Here is an 18,160-nt window from a genome sequence, read left to right as displayed (position 1 = left end):
CAAGGCAGCACCAAAGGACAATGAATCTCTCAAGAATGTGTGTAGAAGTATGGTTGAACCAGCTTTGATCTCTCTGCTGCTTAAAACAGTGAGTGAGACAAGACTAAAATGGTAGTGACTTTGTCATTACCTTTGCCTCCCATGTGGCATACTGCTCATTTTAGGTTAAAACTGTCCTTTGCAACATAACAATTTATCTCCAAGATACCCAACACAGAAGAATCTGGCTTTGCATTCCAAAATAAATAGCAGAAAGGGAAGAGGAAGCAGCCAGTGAAGAGTAGCCATACAATCCTTACATTCAAAGAAATACCCGTATCTTAGAACTGCTCCTTGTGGTGGAAGCTGAAATGATGTTGCTGGAAATCACCCAAAGCATGCACTTTGGGCATGTCTTTTTATACTTGATGCTTAGCAAAGAACCCACTTCTCACAGCATTAGTTATGACAGAAGCATAAATGATGCTGTCTTTAATCATGTGTGTGTATCTATCTATATAGAGAGGAAAGTGCATCAAATGATAACAACATTTTGGAATGGAAGCTTCCTGTTGAAGAGAATGTGGTGGAAGAAGTTCGAGTAGTCAGGAGGATGGAACTCGATTTTCAAATGTACAAAGGAGGAGTAGGACAAATTGCTCATAAAGTACAAGACAGGAACATGCAGAGGCAGTATATAGTGAAGGTATACAGAAGGGGCATTGACTATCAGAGAAGAGGATGCCATTTGCAATTAATGTTGAGCAATGGAATGTGCTACCATCAGATACTAGAATATTTTTTATTGCTGGTTTTAAGGAGAATCTGAAAGAACATGCCCATAATTATTTTGGTTTTGTGATTCTTGTTAAGGTAGTGGTTGCACCTGGCATTGATAAAAGTTGTTTACAGTTCTACAAATTTAATCCCCCCAAAAAGTCTATTGAATTACCGTATTTTTCGCTCTAGAAGACGAACCAGACCACAAGTCGCACCTAGTTTTTGGAGGAGGAAAACAAGAAAAAATATATTCTGAATCTCAGAAGCCAGAACAGCAAGAGGGATCGCTGCGCAGTGAAAGCAGCAATCCCTCTTGCTGTTCTGGCTTCTGGGATAGCTGCACAGCCTGCATTTGTCCCATAAGATGCACACACATTTCCCCTTACTTTTAGAGCAAAAAATATGGTATATAGCTCCTGTTCCAAACAACTGCCTTCAGTAATGTAGGCTACATTTAATAAACCTGCTCAAACCAGATAAGCCAAAAGATGTAGCATTAAATAAATACACAGCCACTTTCATATTAGAAGAAATTAAGGGTACATAATGTAGACATCTTTAGACCCATAAGTCCATGGTATGTCACTGTACTGAAATATTTCCATCGATAGATGTCCTTGATTACATGCTGTTGTCATTTCCTAGGATTTGCCCAACCAAAAGCCACAGAAGCTGTATTACTGGAAAGAGTCCAAGATACCCAATATTCCTCATTTCCAAAGTGCCATCTTTTTCCATTCTATTACATCCCACTCCAATCAGAATGGCTCAGCTATTCTTCTCTGCTCTAATTAAATGGAAATGATTCAATGCTTATTTTTATTAACTTACAATGGTAATATTGATGTTTACTTCTGAGCCCCTTTTTCTTATTATTTTTATTGACACAATTTTTTTGTGTATGCCAGATTCAGAGCCACCTTGGAGACTAATTGTTGCTTATTCAACTTGTATTGACTGTGAAGTCAAGTCTCATAACAGATTCAGAAATGAAATTAGAATGGATGATCATCACTAACTTGCATAATATCCATTTTTTAAAAAAATTAATTGATTCCCAAAATGGAAGATCCAGTGATTTAATAATCAAGTACACCACTGGGTCCCTTGCAATTTTCTACCTGTCATCAATGGAGTGTGTTTGCAGCTATTTGGGGGCACAGAAAGAAATGACTGATTGCTCATCTATGCTTCTTCCATCTCCATGCACCAGCTCTAGTGTATATGTGGGGCAATATGTTAAAATGGTCCTTGAGAGGACTGCATCTGTGTGAAAACAGTCATTGCCTTCCATGGATGATGGAAAGGAGTGGCATATGTGAACTAGCTGGTTTTTTAAGCATGCAAGTCATACACAAACACCCAGGACAGATCTACACCATACATTTAAATCAAATCCACAAGACTTCCTCCCTCAAAGAATCCTGGGAACTGTAGTTTGTTAAGGATGCCGGGAAATGTTATGTGAGGAGAAAGCTACACTTTCCAAGATTATTTGAGGGGCAGGATGTGCTTTCAATGTACATGGGAAGTGATTTAAATGTGTGGTGTGGGTCTGTCCAAAGATTCAGGACCAAAAGGGCTTTCCTTGTCTAACATAGTGACAACATGACAGACAGCCATCAAGTAGAGAGATTGGCTGAGATACTCAATTTGGCAAATGGCAGATAGATCTGAAGGTTTATCAGCACAAAGCCGAGAAAAAACAACAGAAATGGATGGTTTTTCTTCCAGTGAGAACAAGCCCAAGAGCTAGTGTCAGACCTGGACTTGGGAAGACCAGGGTTGAAATCCCCACAAAGCAAAAAGCTCACCTTGGCCCAGCCTCTAGCTCTCAGCCTAAACTACCGTACCTCAGAGGACTGTTGTAAGGATAAAATGAAAGTGGGTGGAAAGAACTATGTCCATGGAGGAAAAGCAAGATATAAACGTTGCATGCATAGATAGATGATAGATGATAGATAGATAGATAGGACCAAACAGGGATTCTCGATTCACGGCCTGTGATTTCCCGAATCAACTCTTACAGGGAAAAAAATACAAGAAAATAAGAATACTGTGTTCATGTATATTCTGAGTTTCTAACAGCTTACATGCTATGGTAGACTCAAGAAGCACAACCCAATACAGAGGTAAGCATATCGTTTTCAATAGGATTGGGCATGTTTATTTCCATGCTGTATTGTAGTTTGACCTGACAAATGGTTTGTTTTCTGTTAGTCCATCTGATTGATGAAGCCTAGGAGACCTGTGCCTGCAGCACAAAACTGAATGTGCCAGTATGGAGTATGGCACATTTGTTGGGCTGATGTTTAAAGCACAGTGGGTGACACGATCATCTAATATGAGCTGGATTCAAGGATTCATCTTAGATGGAGGTTCCTAATACAAATGGAATGTATGGGTGCCATGGAATGCAGGAAGCCATCTGTGAGAAGTGGCTCCCTATAAGGGTTGAAAACGTTCCAGTTGCAATCCCATTTTCTAGGCATTGCATTGTTGTGGCTGATGTCACCAGAGCAACACGGAGGATAATGGCTTCCTGTGCAGTTCCCTTTGTGATGGCACCTCACACAGCAAAAGCAGGCATAGGAATTGGGCCTGGGTTATGCACCATGAAGAGAATGGCATTCATGGAGCGTGGTACAGCACAGGACAAGTAGGTCCAACTACAATAACAGGCCTCTTAGGCATGGTGACTTCTCTCACCTCCTTTTGCAAGCTATTAGCCAATTCCAACCACATTGAAATCTACTAAAAAGGAAAGAAGTTGGCTGATCTTTGCAGGACTTACCAGACACCTGGAAGAGGCAGGTTGCCACCCCGACATCATTGGAGATGCTACATTCATAGTTGCCACTCGTCTCCCGGCTCACACTGTCCACCTTGTACTCGGAGAAGTCCTGCTGCTCTGTCGGAGGCACTGTCAGGAGACTCCCATTGAATCGCCAGACAGCTGTAGCCACTTTCATGGGACTTCCCTTGAGCATGGTGCAGCGAAGGGTGACACTGCGCCCTATAGCTTGCCGGATATCCTGGAAAATGGGCTCCACTACTGGAGGGACTAGAGGACAAATGACAAAACAAAACTTTCAATTAGAATAACAGTACCAAACGCAAGCCTCAGTGATGACGAAAGCATTTATTACTTGCTTTGAACAGCCCACCCTGTTCTGTGGATTTGGAGTAGTCAACAGTTATTTTTTTCCAAAGATGGATCCATAGTGACTCACAAAGGGCTTGCAATGTAATGAGTGTAGAAGAAGCTTTAAGAGAAACTAAATAGGACAGAATAATAAAAAAGTGAAACAACCTTCCTTTCCACCCAAACATTTCCTTACTCCTGTAGCTTCCTTTTGTGTCAAATACAGCTCTCATATGCAACACATTTGAGGAAATGTCATTTATTGTCTGCTCTGATCTTCAGACTATAAATAGAAATATAGAGTAATAATATACCTGAAAGTTACCTTGACCCATGACTTTTTCTTTTTTTAAAATTGTACGTTTAGCCCCTTAATAAGACTGCTATGAGAGGGACTCCAATTCTAGCTGATAAAATATAACATATAGAGGTACAATATTACGACGAGAAATACAAACATTCAGAGGAATCATGTTGGACACTGAAGGTCCAGACCCTGCAGAAGTCCATTCGCTCAATTGTAATGATGAGTAAAATTCCAGGAGGAGGTCCTGAAAGAACAGGGCTCATTTTCTGCAGTCTGCAGTAATGTGGCGAGATAGGCATCCTCCGACTTATGTGAGGGTTACGCTCCAGGCCCCTGCGTGCATAAGCTCAAATTGTGTAAGTGGGGAGCACCCTCTAAACACCTGTTTTCCCCCTGCTTCCCAGCCTCCTGTTCCCACACAACTCTGAAGCTCCGGAGCCAGCAGGAGGATGTACTGTATGGAAAAGCAGCAGGCGTTGCTGCTTCACTACTCTGCGCATCTGCTGTTAGGTAGTGGGGCTAAGCAGCATAAACAAAGCCCCTCTGTGCAACAGGTCTCTTTGGGGCTTCCTCCACCTTCACATAGGTCCTTTTCAGGCTCCAGGGTCTCCTTGCGAGCCATGAGGACTCTCAAGCTTCTCCCCACCATTACCTAGTGTGAATCTATTTATTTCCCAGTATTGCATACATACCTAGCTAGCCTCATGCGAGTCAATCATACATATATGGTGTGGGGGGGGGAGATGCCTGTACATTGTTTGCGTATTGTTTCTAGATATCATAACAGGACTAAATCTGAAAACTAGTCATTTGGCACAAACCATAGAATTACAGGGGTTGGAGGGCATTTGTTTTAGCTGGAGAGATGTACTAAATCAGAGTTTCATTATACACACTCAGATACCAATCAAATTAGACTGTGTCATATACAAGAACTGGAAGGTACCAAGGGGTACCATGCTATTATTTTGTTATTCATTTAGAAAATAATTTGTGTGCTGGCCTTCTCAGCATAGGTGGCCCAGAGCAGTTCACAGCATCAGAAAACAGTTCATATATAAAATACAACAAACAACAGTGTTAACAATTCTTTAGAAACCTAAACCATTTTTAAAAAGTTTACAAACACAGATATAAATTACCACCCAACTCAAAAAACTATTCTTAGTAAAATAACCCATTTTTAAGAGAAAGATTGCTTTCCGTTGAGCTTTAAATGCTATTAAACTGTTCATGCTAGTTTTCAGGCAGGATGTTGAAGTGACTGATATTTAAGGTTTTAACTGAACTTTGTGTGAACCGTCCTGAGGATTTTGTTGATTTGGTGGCCAAGAAATGCTCTGAGTAAAGAAGGAAACCTGGGGGTTGGAACACCTGTTTCTGGAAAGACCTTTTAAAAAGAAATGACAAGGCGTCCTAAAAATACACTTGTGCAATTGTACCTGCACTTGTTGCTAAACCAAGAGCAGAGGAAGACACTCACATTCCCCTTAAATGTAAGGAAACCTCTTAAGTATGATAAATGCACTGCCGGTATTCCTGTGCCATGGATTCCCAAGGACAGAGGAAGCGGCTGCAAAACTTTCTGGGTATTCAGCAAACTACAGGTGCCTTTGCTGAAGGCTCTTTCCTTGCAAAGATATTAATCAAAAGAAACGGAAAGGTGAAAATCAATTCTATCCTCCTAACCTGCTTTGGACTCTTTAAAAAGGAGGCACTTTTGAGGGAGCTGACCTTCAGGCTCTTCATCTTAGCATATGACTCAACAGCTTCATTAACTGAGTCCCAAGAACAAAAGGTTGGCTAAACAAATTGACCAGCACCACCCCTCCCCTCGCCCCCCAGTCAGTGCTCACTTCAACAGGTTCAGAATAGGGCAATCCTTCAAAAGTAGACCTTAAAAAAGGGGGGGGGGACCTCAACTGGGTTGGCATTAAGAACTAGCAACCTGTATGCAGAGAGGCTTTTTCCTGTTTTAATGCTATTTCACAAAGTTGTCAACTGACTAGAAAAACATGGCCTGGCTACTCTTCTGCCTTTAACAGAAGCTTGACATGGAAGGATTAGTACATGGATAGGCAGACTAAAGTCTGGGGGCCGGATCCGGCCCAATCACCTTCTAAATCCGGCCTGCGGATGGTCCAGGAATCAGCGTGTTTTTACATGAGTAGAAAGTGTCCTTTTATTTAAAATGCATCTCTGGATTATTCGTGGGGCAGAGGAATTCTTTCATTCCCCCCCCTTCAAAATATAGTCTGCCCCCCCAAGGTCTGAGGGACAGTGGACTGGCCCCCTGCTGAAAAAGTTTGCTGATCCCTGGATTAGTAGGTCAAGCTTTTCACAACAACAGAGGCGAGCAGGGGTAGGCTAGGATGTTTTGCTGCTGTAGGCAAAACGCCCCACACACCTGTGGGCCCTTTCCTACCCCCATTGTTGCTACCCTGTCACTGCACCTTTGCCAGCACCCACACTGTCACAACAACATAGTTGTCAAGGGTGCAGCATTAGCGGTGGGGGCAAGGGCGCTGTGGCAGCAGGGTCAATGCCCTAGAGTGCTCAATGGTCAAGGATGAAGGGAGATGGACTCCAGCAATATCTGGAGGGCCACAGGTTCCCCACCCCTGCTTTAGCACAACACCCATTTGGCCTCTGAAAACGAAGAGCAGCCCCTGTCGCTGTCCCAGACTCAGCAAGAAACGCTCAGCTACAAAAACTTCCCAATTGCTCTTGGCAGCTTCCAAGATAAAGGGCCCATCAGAAATTACACAATCCTTCCGCCTGCTTGTTTTCCATTTCCCACAAATAATGTGCCACAATATGCAAATATCGCAGCCTGGGTATTGTGAAGCTCATATATGGGACCCCACACGCAAGCCTTGAACTATTCAAGTGTCAGTGACTCTTCTCGCTCGTCTTCCCTCGTTCAAAAATTAAACCGCAAAAGCAGCTAATGTGGTGAGTGGTAATATGAAAGGGGTGAAGAGGCCAGAGCATCAGCCAGCAGCCCGTAAGCCGTGCTTCTTCCTCAGACTTGTTAATATTCTGCTACTCCAAAAACAAAGGGCAGCAAAACAACTTTGCAATAACACAAACCGTAATAATCCTCCTGCTCTTTGGGAATGAATAAAAAGATGAACGAAACTGATGTGGCCTGCTCAGTCTTGCCCAGGAACCAGAGTGCCTTGATTTACACATCACCCTGACTAGAGAAGGACCCAGAACTTTGCAACATGAAAACACACACCAGCTCTGGGTTCAGGAAAATATGGAGCATGTGGCAATGAGGGGCAAGCGCCAAGCAAACAAGGGCAGGATTTGTCAAGTGTGAGACATGTATCGCTGTGCCTCAAATAACCTTTCACTTTCCCACTTTTACAAGATTAGCAAGTTCTGGATTTATTCTTCAGCAGGAATGATGCTCCAAAACCTAAGGGTCACTGGAGCATGACCGAGTTCTAAAACCCATTTTAAAAATCTATTTTTACTTTTGCTTCAGGGAAAGGAGAAGTCTTGCTTTGCACCAAGCAGACAGACTCCTGCGGAGAGATTCTATGGGATATACCAAAGTGAGTGATGTGGGGTGGGAATTTCCCTGCAAAAGATTTTCTGGAAATTTTCCCAGTGCTTTCTTTTCTGTGAAAAATAGATATATGGGTTTCATAAGTTCATTAGTAACAATGAATGGGTGCCAATTCCAAACGAAGTATTAGGCAACCCAGGCAATTTGAAAGTTTTGAGCTTTGTTTTCTAAACGGAAGTAAAATAAATTACATTGCACTGCAGGCCAGGGAACCTCAGGCCTGGAAGCTGAATGTGGCCTTCTAGAACTTTCTATCAAGTCTCTGGACCTCTCTCCAGTCCACACCTCCTTCCTAGCCCCACACCCCTCCCTGCAGACCGCATTATCAGCCCTGCTTTGCACTCTCCTTGGCTAAGATGTTTATGCGAACTCTGACAACGCTCTTGCTTGCCTGGATGGGGAACAGAGAGGGTTGTGTGAGTCTGTGTAGAAACCAGTCCACTGTACAAAGGTAAAATTTACACCTGCTGATCCACTCACCTTTGTTTCTGGCCCAGTCCATGACTGCAATGTGGCTCCTCCCAAAGTTTACTCAGAAAACCTGAGTGGCTGGTTGCCCAAGCACCTAAAAATTGGATGCCAGGATTTCTGCGCCATCTGCAGAAGTGAGTGGCTACCAGAGACAAGGCTTTCTAGATGGTGGCTTCAAGTTGGCCAGCTGAAAAAGAGGCTGGGGCTCCTATCCCTTTAATAGTTCTGTAGAAAAGGGAATTTCCAAATGTGTAGCCCACCATGACTATCATACAATGCCAGAAGCCCTGTCTTCCTCATGTAATTGGCCACCACAGGTGACTCTAGCTCTGAGATACCCTCTCCTGAAAAGTTCACTTGGCACCTGCCTCATTACCCTTTCGATTCCAGACAAAGGCCTTTTTTATTATCTTGAGCTTTTTAGACGCCATTTTAATCCAGCCGACTGTTTTTCTGTGACTTCTGTGATTTTGTGGCTTTTAGTATATTATGTTGTTTATACATTTTAATAGTTTTCTTCTTTTCTTCTTTTCGTAAACCATTCTGGGAATATGATTTAAGGGCAATATAAAAACACTGACGAGGATAAATCAAAAACAGTTTTACAGTCTTCTGTTGGGCAAGCATCGAGAAATCTGTCTCTTAAATAATGGGAATTTTATTTATAGATAGATATACATACTCATTCACTTGAGTTTTCTTAATTAACTTGGTGCAGATTGCAAGCTAATGTTTTTTGCATGTGGGGGACGTATTCAGAGAGGGATTCTGCAGCATAGCAAAATGATGTTCTTAGAGGTCACACCTGAAACCCATTCATTCCTAGTCATCCAGAAGAAACAGGTTCCCAGCCATGTTGACTTTTGCATGACCTCAAATGAACCCGTGTTCCAAAAGTAGCTTTTAAGAATGTTGTGCTGACATATCACAGGAGTTCTTTCTAAGAGGCTCTGGATATCTAAAGCGTTATGTTATAGCTTGTCCCAACTTGAGTCAGATGCAAATGAAAGAACCATGAAATAAAGGAACGGTCCAACAACTGATAGCAGTCTGTCAAGTCTTTGCAATTCTGCTTCACACAATCAGCTGAGGGTTTTCTAGACCCTGGAAAAAGTCTACAAGCCATCCTACAATGGGTCTACTTGAAAATGGCACACTTTTTCTCTTCCTGGTCATTGCTCCTTCCCTCTTCATTCATTGTCAGAGGTTGAAAAAAGGGGTGAGTTTGTCCCACAATACCAAGGCACGTATTTAAATAGTAGGAGACAACTTGCTAATTTTACCCGTTCATTTCTTCTAACTGAAGCAGAAACTTTACACACGCAGCAGATTAGCTGTAGGGCTAAAGAAGCACAGGTGTAATTGCACAAATTCAGTGATTATTAACGAGCTCATTTCCAGAAAGAAGAAAAGGGGAAATGGCCTTTCTGAGACAGCAAGGGACAAAAAGGAATGTAACGATTTGAGGGGTAGGAGAGAAACTTGATTCAGTTCACACTGAAAGCTGAGTCTAGCATAGGGCTTGTCTACACTTCTGTTTGTCCCATGCCTAGAAAGTATGCTTCTTTCCCAGGGAAACCTGCTATTTAGTGCTAAATCGGAGCAAATGTCAATCTAGAGAAAACCCCAAATGGCCATTTGGTCAGATGGAGCACTAAAGAGGAGTTTTCCCTGGGGAAAAGCAGCGGGACAAGAGGAAGGGTGGATGAGCCCTTAGTTTCACTTTCTTAAACAATGCGAGACCAAAACACAGCCATCCTTCAAAATTCACACTTCTCTGAATTTTGCGTTGCAATTTTCCAGCCAATGTTTACAAAAATGCCTAGATCAGGGGCATTACCATTAATATACCAGTGAAGTAACATATATAATGCCTTTTATATTAGGAGAATTGGTTGCAAAAATGTGTAGTCAAAACTCCATTCACACATGTTTCTTAGGGGAAATTCTCACTAAAATGCTGGCGTATTTTCACATGGACCTTTTAAAACAGAATTTGCAAACTGCTACAAAATGTGGAGAGCTGAATTTAAGATTGGAAAAATGAGAAACCAAGAGAACCGAAACTCACAGATCTTTCCATTGCCAGTGATGGCATGGGTCAGACACACTCTCACTCTGTAGCAGCAAAAATATAATAACGACTCTTGCCTTTCATATAACAGAAATGTACAGCGTGTTCCTGTGCATGTTGACCAGAAGCAAGTTGCATCAAGTTCAGTGGGACTTATTCCTATTAACTTTTTTACCGAGGCAGGAGATTTCACAGGCAACCTGATTTCCTGACATTTCATATGCAGAATGTGTTAACGTTGAGATTATCATTCATTTCATTTCTACCCTGCCTTTCCTCTAAGGAACTCAAGGCAGTATGCTATGGTTTTTCACCCACCCCTTTATTGCCACAACAATCTTATGGGAAAGGTTAGGTTGAAAGTGCTGGTCTTAAAGTCACCCAGTGATCTTCATGGCTGGGTGGAGGTTAGAACCTGGATTCCCCCAATCCAACCATTCTACCTCTATACCATTAAGGCACACTGGCTTTACTGCAGTAAAGGGGGCTCAAGGGACTTTGGGGACAATCCTGCCAAAGTTAAACACATTTTAAGTCCTTGTTTTTTAAACTACAGAGTTGAGCTGGTGCTTGAGGCTCCAATTAGGAGTTAATGGCAATGAACTAAAAAACAGTCGCCACAGCCCCTCTTCACAATAGCTTCAAGCAGGTAAAAGGTAGGACATGCCATCATTATGGTTTCAATTTCCCCCTTCCACTCCACTCCACTGGCTGCCACATAAAAAGCTCCAGGAAAATCTAAGGCAGGGATGGGGAAACGTTTGCCCTCCAGATGTTGGATAGCAATCCCCCATCAGCCTCAGCTAGCACAGCCAATGATGATGGGAGTTGTAGTTAAGCAATATCTGGAGGGCTACAGGTTGACCAAACCACGACTAAAGCAATGACATCACGTAGCATATTTTTTAAATGAGAGGAGAAGAGAACCACCATAACAGACGACTACTTTCAGTGGCAGCCCCAGGCCTCTTATAAGCCTATTGAACCAACCAAGGTATTCTGTACTTGGGATCAGTCACTGTATCAAGCTACATCCTTCTGTCATTGAAATTCATGAGACTTGAAGCATTTCAATTTGGCTCTGGATTGTGTTCGTCAAGGGGGGGCCGAGTTTGACACCAAAATTTATAAGTTACGAAACAGAGACTGTTCAGTGGGTCTCTATAAGGTCAGCGCAGAATTGTGCATGTGTGAATTTTGAGCTTCACAGAAAAAGATCCAAGCCTCAATTTAATTAGCCTTTTCCAGAGAAGTGACTGAGGATGGTGAACAGCCCTTGACTTTAGAGCTCAGTTCCCTTACACCCGCCTGAGCCAATTAACACAACTAGCCAAATCTTCTTCAAGAAAGAAGGTTAGAGGCACTCAGTGATTTTCTGCGGACGGTTAATATATCACACTACAGTTTCTGCTTTACAACCGTTGGAAGATATTTCACCCTGGGTGGGATTATGCTGACCTCTGTGCCCCTCTCCCCCGATCACCTCTCCTCGAAGCAGCTGAGAGCCAGGCATGCTGAATCTCACGCTTAGACTCCATGCCCAATTAAAGCATGCTTACAAGGCACTACAAAGAGAAATACTCCCTTGCAGCCAAAGCATTCCTATGGCTCAGCACCCTTGAAGTCTTGGGTTTCTGAACACCGTTTCATTAACTGAAAAGGATGTGTTGGGGAGGGGGAAATGGAACACGTACAGAGGAAGACAAAAAAGTGAAGTCAAACAAGACCCTCCTACTCATCCTTTGATGAGTGCTGTTTCCCCCCTAGTAAGACAAAGTGCATAGCTCCCAAGACTGGTCACGTATTTTTGGCACACGAGGAAGAAAAAACCACAAATCACCTCTCGCTGATAGCAAAAGCACAACAGTAAGTTCAATAACCAACAATCTGCTGCCATTTTATGACACCCAGAATCCACTGCCTGAAGTGGTTGCCTCACTCTGCCAAGCGGTAGGGCTGGATCTGCAGGGAGTCACGGTACCATATGTATTAGGCGTAATTGGGTGAGGCATAGAGCCTTGCCGCAGAGAATCAGCAGAATTCATAGAATCATAGAATCATAGAGTTGGAAGAGACCACAAGGGCCATCGAGTCCAACCCCCTGCCAAGCAGGAAACACCATCAGAGCACTTGCTATCAGCTGAGGGTCAGAACGACAGAGCAGTAAATCGTGTGACCTCCTGCATAGGCAGGAGGAGGACTCTCTTTGTTTATTTTGGTGTGGTACCAATTTCTCTCTGATAGCACACTACTGACCTGGTTCACATGACATGGTAAGCCACACAATGGTTCACCAAGACTGTGTGAGTGTATCCAAGGTTTGTCTTGTCTACAGCTCATGGTTAGTGAGGAGAGAGCTTAAGCGTGAATCCTGGTTCAGACGGCATGTTAAGCCAAACTTTGCCCTAGCTTGGCACGGGGAAGGACAAGGGAGGAGCAAGGTGGATGCCAGCTATGGTTATAAAATCTTTTGTAAAAAGCAGCTGCAGGCTCCTCTCTGGTAACCCACACATTCATGTAGTCTCAGCTGAGCCATAGTTTGGTTTACTGTATCACATGAACCAGATCACGGTGTCTGAGCATGCTGTTTGGCAATTATTGGGCTAGGAAAGGAATGTACAGACTCCAAATTCCCAAGCCTGTATCAAACCCTGCAGTTTAAGATTGTGTAGCTTAAGTAATGCATGTTATTTCCCTGCCCTCTTCTTCCTCTACTGTCTTCCTATGTAGAACTTTGACCAGTAAAGCACCATGCATGCTGGTGGTACAAATAAAAAAAAGAGAGGGGGGAATGTGTGTAACTACACTTGGACTGGGGGGTAAATCCAATTCAGTCTGCATCTAAAGGCAAATTTATTTAATTTGACACTTTCCAAAACAATCTGCGAACCAAAACACATACATTCTTTGTAATTCACAATTCTCCAGTTTTTGAAATGCAATTCTCTGGTCAAGCATTGTGTACAAAAATGCATATTGTGGAGTAAACTGTGTATAATATGCGTATATTCATGAACATAACATACAAAAATGTACTGTATTCAGGGAAATGGTTTTACAAAAATATATACATTAAGCAAAATTGTAAACAAAATTGTGTATAATAGGAGAAATTTGCAATAAAATGTTAATGAATTTTCAGAAGGAATCTTTTTTCAAAAATAGCACCATGATGTGGAAATTTGGAGAACGAAAGACTGGGAGAATGAGAAAATGAGAGGGAGGAATTTAGTGTCATGCTAAGGCAATTGTTCTGTCAGGCCAAGCATTTTGGCTTGCCAGACAGAATGATCGCCTTTCTTCCTACTAGACAGAAAAAAATCCCACCCATGCACACAGTTGCCACCAAAAATGGCTGCTCCATACCTTGTTCCCATCTCCTCTCTTCAACATCTGCTAATACTTACCTACCTTTGTCTGAGATAATTGTTTTTGTATATTTCCCCACTTCTTGTGGCAGACAATATACCAGATCAGGGGTGGGGAAATGCAAGTTGTATCAGATGTTCCAGAGGTGAAACTAGGTGTGTGGCTGTCATTTTTGGCATTAGCCAAGTATATAATGCAATATCTAGGTTTGGCCTTAAGATAACCTACAGTGCACAACATTCCTTCAGAAATACCTGCACATCACAAACAAGCGAATATTCTGAATATTTTTTTTAATGTCTGAGCCTCGCTAGTCAACACCCAAGTGAATTCACACCTCTCCATTTTACCACGGGCAAAACTAAACTAGCAGGTAATGTTACGCCAATGGAAAGCAAGTAGCTCTTCTGCATTAACAAGAAGTACAAAAGGAGCTTTAGGCCACATTTCACTCTCTAAAGAAGCCCTTGACAAGATCACACTGGCATTTATTCTAGCTCTTAACATTTCCCATTCCTGTCTTCTTTCTCTGATCTTAAGCACCCAAGAGTACAACGTTTTATTTTGCATTTAGGTTTAATTTCCTCTGGGGAGAAATGGTGCCTCAGGTTCTAAATGCCAGCAGAGTCACACACAATCAAAACTGCATCCTTGGCTCTTATCACTCATCCCAAGCAACATAGACGGGGGCTGAAGAAAGACCAGGTCACAAAGGCAGGAGGTTGGTGGTGGAGGTATACAAAAGAACCAAACAACCGGACAATTTTATTCACTGTGTCTGAATTTCATGCAGAATTTTAAAAGGCGCTAGAATCTATGTGTGAACTTTTGCTGTGTACACATTATACCATTAAAGCACATTTGAAGTGCATTCTTCCCCTTCTAATAATTCTGAGCAATGTAGTTTGTTCAGGATTGCTGGGAATCGTAACTATGTGAAGCGTCAACTACAGTCCCCAGAATTCTTTGAGGGGGGGAATGTGTTTTGAATGTGCTTCCAAAATATATTGTGTATGCAGCCTTTTACTAATGTCAGACCAAGTAGCCCCATTTCAGCATACAATACATGTGGAATCGCCATAAAGAGTGCTAAATGAAAGGAAGTATCACATGTATTCACTTATTTTACACAACTGTGTTCCATCCTTCCCACAGTGTACATGGGATGAAGCATACTCTGGCCTCTGCCATTGGCTAGGGATTGTGTCCCCTTGCCTCACAAGACAAACATCATGTAAAGGCCACCCTGTAAATGATATATAAAATATAATACAACTAGTAAGAATGATAAAACTGTGACCCCACCCTGCACTCAGCTCCCACCTCCTAGAAGGTGTCAAGATGTGACAGCGACCATACTCTGGGAAAGGCTTTGACTGGCCAGCTAAAACAGGTGAGCATAGCTGATGGGTATCAAACCCTCAGTGAGATAGGGGCTTCCCCTGCATGCAAAGGCAGACTCCAGTGGCCTGAGTGGATGAGACCATTAGTAGCTTCAATGATCAAGAACACGGTTACTGCATGCGCTGTAGAGGGAAGTGAGGGGCAGATAGGGCTCATCAACCTGGGAAGGTAGCCCATCCAGGAGAAGGAAAACTCTTATCCTAAACCTCTGGTGCCTTGCGGGACACCTTCAGGAAAATAAAAGGTGAAGGAGCAAACCTTACACACATCCTGAGTAGAGTCCCTAAGATGGTTGGATGGTACCTTGTATGCCTCCTTCCAGCATCTCTGGCAGCCAAGCTGGTGCCAAACAGATTGCTCTGCTTTCCTTTAGACCATATCAGTGAGGCCGTGTGTGTGTGTGTGGTCATCTGGGCAGCCCAGGACCTCCATACACACTGCCCAGACTTGTGCTCTGGGAAGGTCACTTAAGTGCTACTAATGCAGCAGTTTTGATTTCACCCTCGGAGGAGCCCTCCAGTGTCTCTTAAGCCAGATGGATACCAATAGCAGGAATGATGCCAGGAGACAAAATTAGAAAAGGAATCTAGCAATACAATCACAGAAGGGAGGCACTGGCAAGGAAAGATTAGCCTGGCATGCAGTGGATGTAAATGCCCACTAATACCTCACCAGGGCTGGCATCATGTGTTGGCATGGTTGGATCTGCCCCATACCTTTAACACAGCTCCCCTCAACAATAAATGAGGGTGGTAGGGAATAGACTGAGGCCCTGGCATCACAACCCTGCTGATAAGTAGGTCTGAGTGCCCGGGAGGGAGCCAGAAATGAGGGGCTCGGTGCTGCTCATTCTAGGGATTCTTCATAGACATAAATGAAGTGGCCCTGACTGAAGGTAACTTGGGATCCAATGAACATAACAGATGCTTCCTGTACAGTAAACTACTTGTGCACATAAGCCCTTGATCACCAAGCATTTTAAAGATTAATTGCTGTTGCCAACAAATAATGAATGCAATTGTTGACTATGACTATTGCAAGTTATATGGAGTCCAACTGGGGTGCTCTGGTTTCATAAATAATCATCAATAAATGCTATTGTTCCTTGCTGTTTAATATTGCAGAATAGTCTCTTCTGCACAATTCTTCCTCACCTTCTTCCTGACACTACACTGCAAATGATTCGGAAGGGCTCAGAAGATGGATGGTGGCATAGGTACTTGTGCAAGATGAGCCAAATTACAAAACCTGTCTGCCCAGACTGCCCCCAAAGTGCCATTTCTGCCTTTGATCTCTGCAAGGCACACCGCTGCCCAATAAGGAATTGCACACAGACCTTTGCTCCCTGAGCACTCATTTTCACACATTCCACTGAACAGCCATCCACTTGGAATGACTTTCGGTCATTACGGCACTGGCTGGAATTCAAAGAAACATTCGGAAGAAGAAAGACTTCGTAGCTGGCTACCTACCAGCTGTCTGAGCAATCCAGTCGCTGCCTGTACAGTTGCTTCTCTTTTCGTACAGTAATTGAAAGTTAAAAGCAGCTAATGCTGCAGGTAAAGTGAGGCTGAAGACAGCAGAGCCCTTCAGAGGGGAGGAGGAGATGCTCAGCTGTGTGACACAATGATCAGCAGAATCCACAGGTGGCCAGGGCCTTCTGTCTTGCAGCTGGGCTGGAGAGTTACCTTGCCGTCTGTTTCCAGCTCGAAGGCTAAATTAGGAGCACTAGGCATTCCCTTCACAGATGCTTCCCTAATAGATGGGGGAAGGAAGGCCTACAGCCAGAGGCTGACACAACTACTGTGCTAGCAACAGAGGTGCATCAAATTAAAAAGAAGAACTAGGTGCATGTGGGAGAGACCCCACTGAGATGACACTCGGGGGGGGGTGTACATACGTTTTGTGTAAAATTGTGACACCATTTATCACATCAAGGGAGTAACTCAAGTGTCAACTACCAGGCAGGATGAATGAAAACAATATAATTCATTATTATTAAAAGAACAACTACTACTGCTATTGTGTTTTTTCCCCCCCATTCACATTGTTATACATACCACTATGATTAAGTATTTTGCTTAGGGAATAGGGGTAGATTTATCAGTCTATTCCCAGTCTATGCCAGGGTCAAATATGTTCATTCATAAATTCCTTATTTCCCATTTCTGCTTCAACCCACAGGTGGCTTTTTTTTTAAAAAAAGCATGAATTTGTGTTATTTTTGAACTTATTTCCCATCCAATATGCATTCTGAATGAGTTTTGCCAAGGCACGCTTTTTGGTATGCATTCTGTTCTAACATTTGCTCAGGGAAATCATTCTCCTGAATTGCCAGGCTCCCTTCTACAGCAGGGGGGATGAGGAAAGAGGCCAGAGACTAGACTGGCATCCATTCAAGCTCTGCAGTCTGCTACTCCTGTCTGGCCCCTCCTTCCACAGCTGCCCCACCTGGACAACAGTTTGGTCCCTGTTCTATCTGGACTCTCATCCAGAGAGAGGGATTTATGATCTCGCCCACACGGCAGATAAGCATATTCTGACATTTGATGTCTCGGGCTCCTTTGGCGACAGACTTCAATCAGACCGGCTGGCATCAAAGGAGCCTCTCAGAGCAGCCAAGTCCACTTATCGCAGACACAGCAGCACCTCGCACCTTCACCCTTTTAATGTCAAGTGGGGAAGATTTTATCTGCAGAAGAGGGGGCCATTTTAGGCCAGTGGCAGGAAACACAATTCCCAGCAGCAAATTGGAGCACCTCCTTTTTCTCCCCGAAGTCTTCCCTAGCCCACAGACATTGAAAGGTCTTTTGACTAGGAGACAACACAGGGGTTAACGTGGACGTAGGTAAGGGTCCATGTTGCTGGACTGCATAGTTGGCCCTCCAACCCCTCCCCTCTCTCTTTGCATTCTTAACTATACTTACTCTGAAGCAAGGTTCGCCATTCAAGGCTTTAAAATCAATGCCTGAAGCGACAAAATTTACATCCACACCATAAATTTAAAGCATATTGAAAGCACTTGACTTTCCCTGCAAAGAACCCAGGGAA

At 43.2% G+C, this 18,160-nt stretch overlaps 1 protein-coding gene across 5 annotated transcripts in view; it reads right to left on the bottom strand.

The window, feature by feature from the left end:
* MDGA1 (MAM domain containing glycosylphosphatidylinositol anchor 1) overlaps positions 1-18,160 on the bottom strand; it is a 252,615-nt gene that overhangs the window by 97,364 nt on the left and 137,091 nt on the right. For all 5 annotated transcript variants that reach the window (XR_014217394.1, XR_014217395.1, XM_082214811.1 and 2 more), the window contains exon 9: positions 3,554-3,823. Coding sequence is in view for 3 of the 5 variants with exons in the window: in XM_082214811.1 (XP_082070937.1) it covers positions 3,554-3,823 (270 nt within the window). In the remaining 2 variants the exon portion in view is untranslated. The remainder of the gene's footprint in view (positions 1-3,553; positions 3,824-18,160) is intronic.

The sequence above is a fragment of the Podarcis vaucheri genome, assembly GCF_965113315.1.
Source record: "Podarcis vaucheri genome assembly, chromosome: 3".
In the NCBI taxonomy this organism is placed as follows: domain Eukaryota; kingdom Metazoa; phylum Chordata; class Lepidosauria; order Squamata; family Lacertidae; genus Podarcis; species Podarcis vaucheri.
Note: the sequence above shows the minus strand (reverse complement) of the source record. Positions and strands in the feature narration are given on the sequence as shown.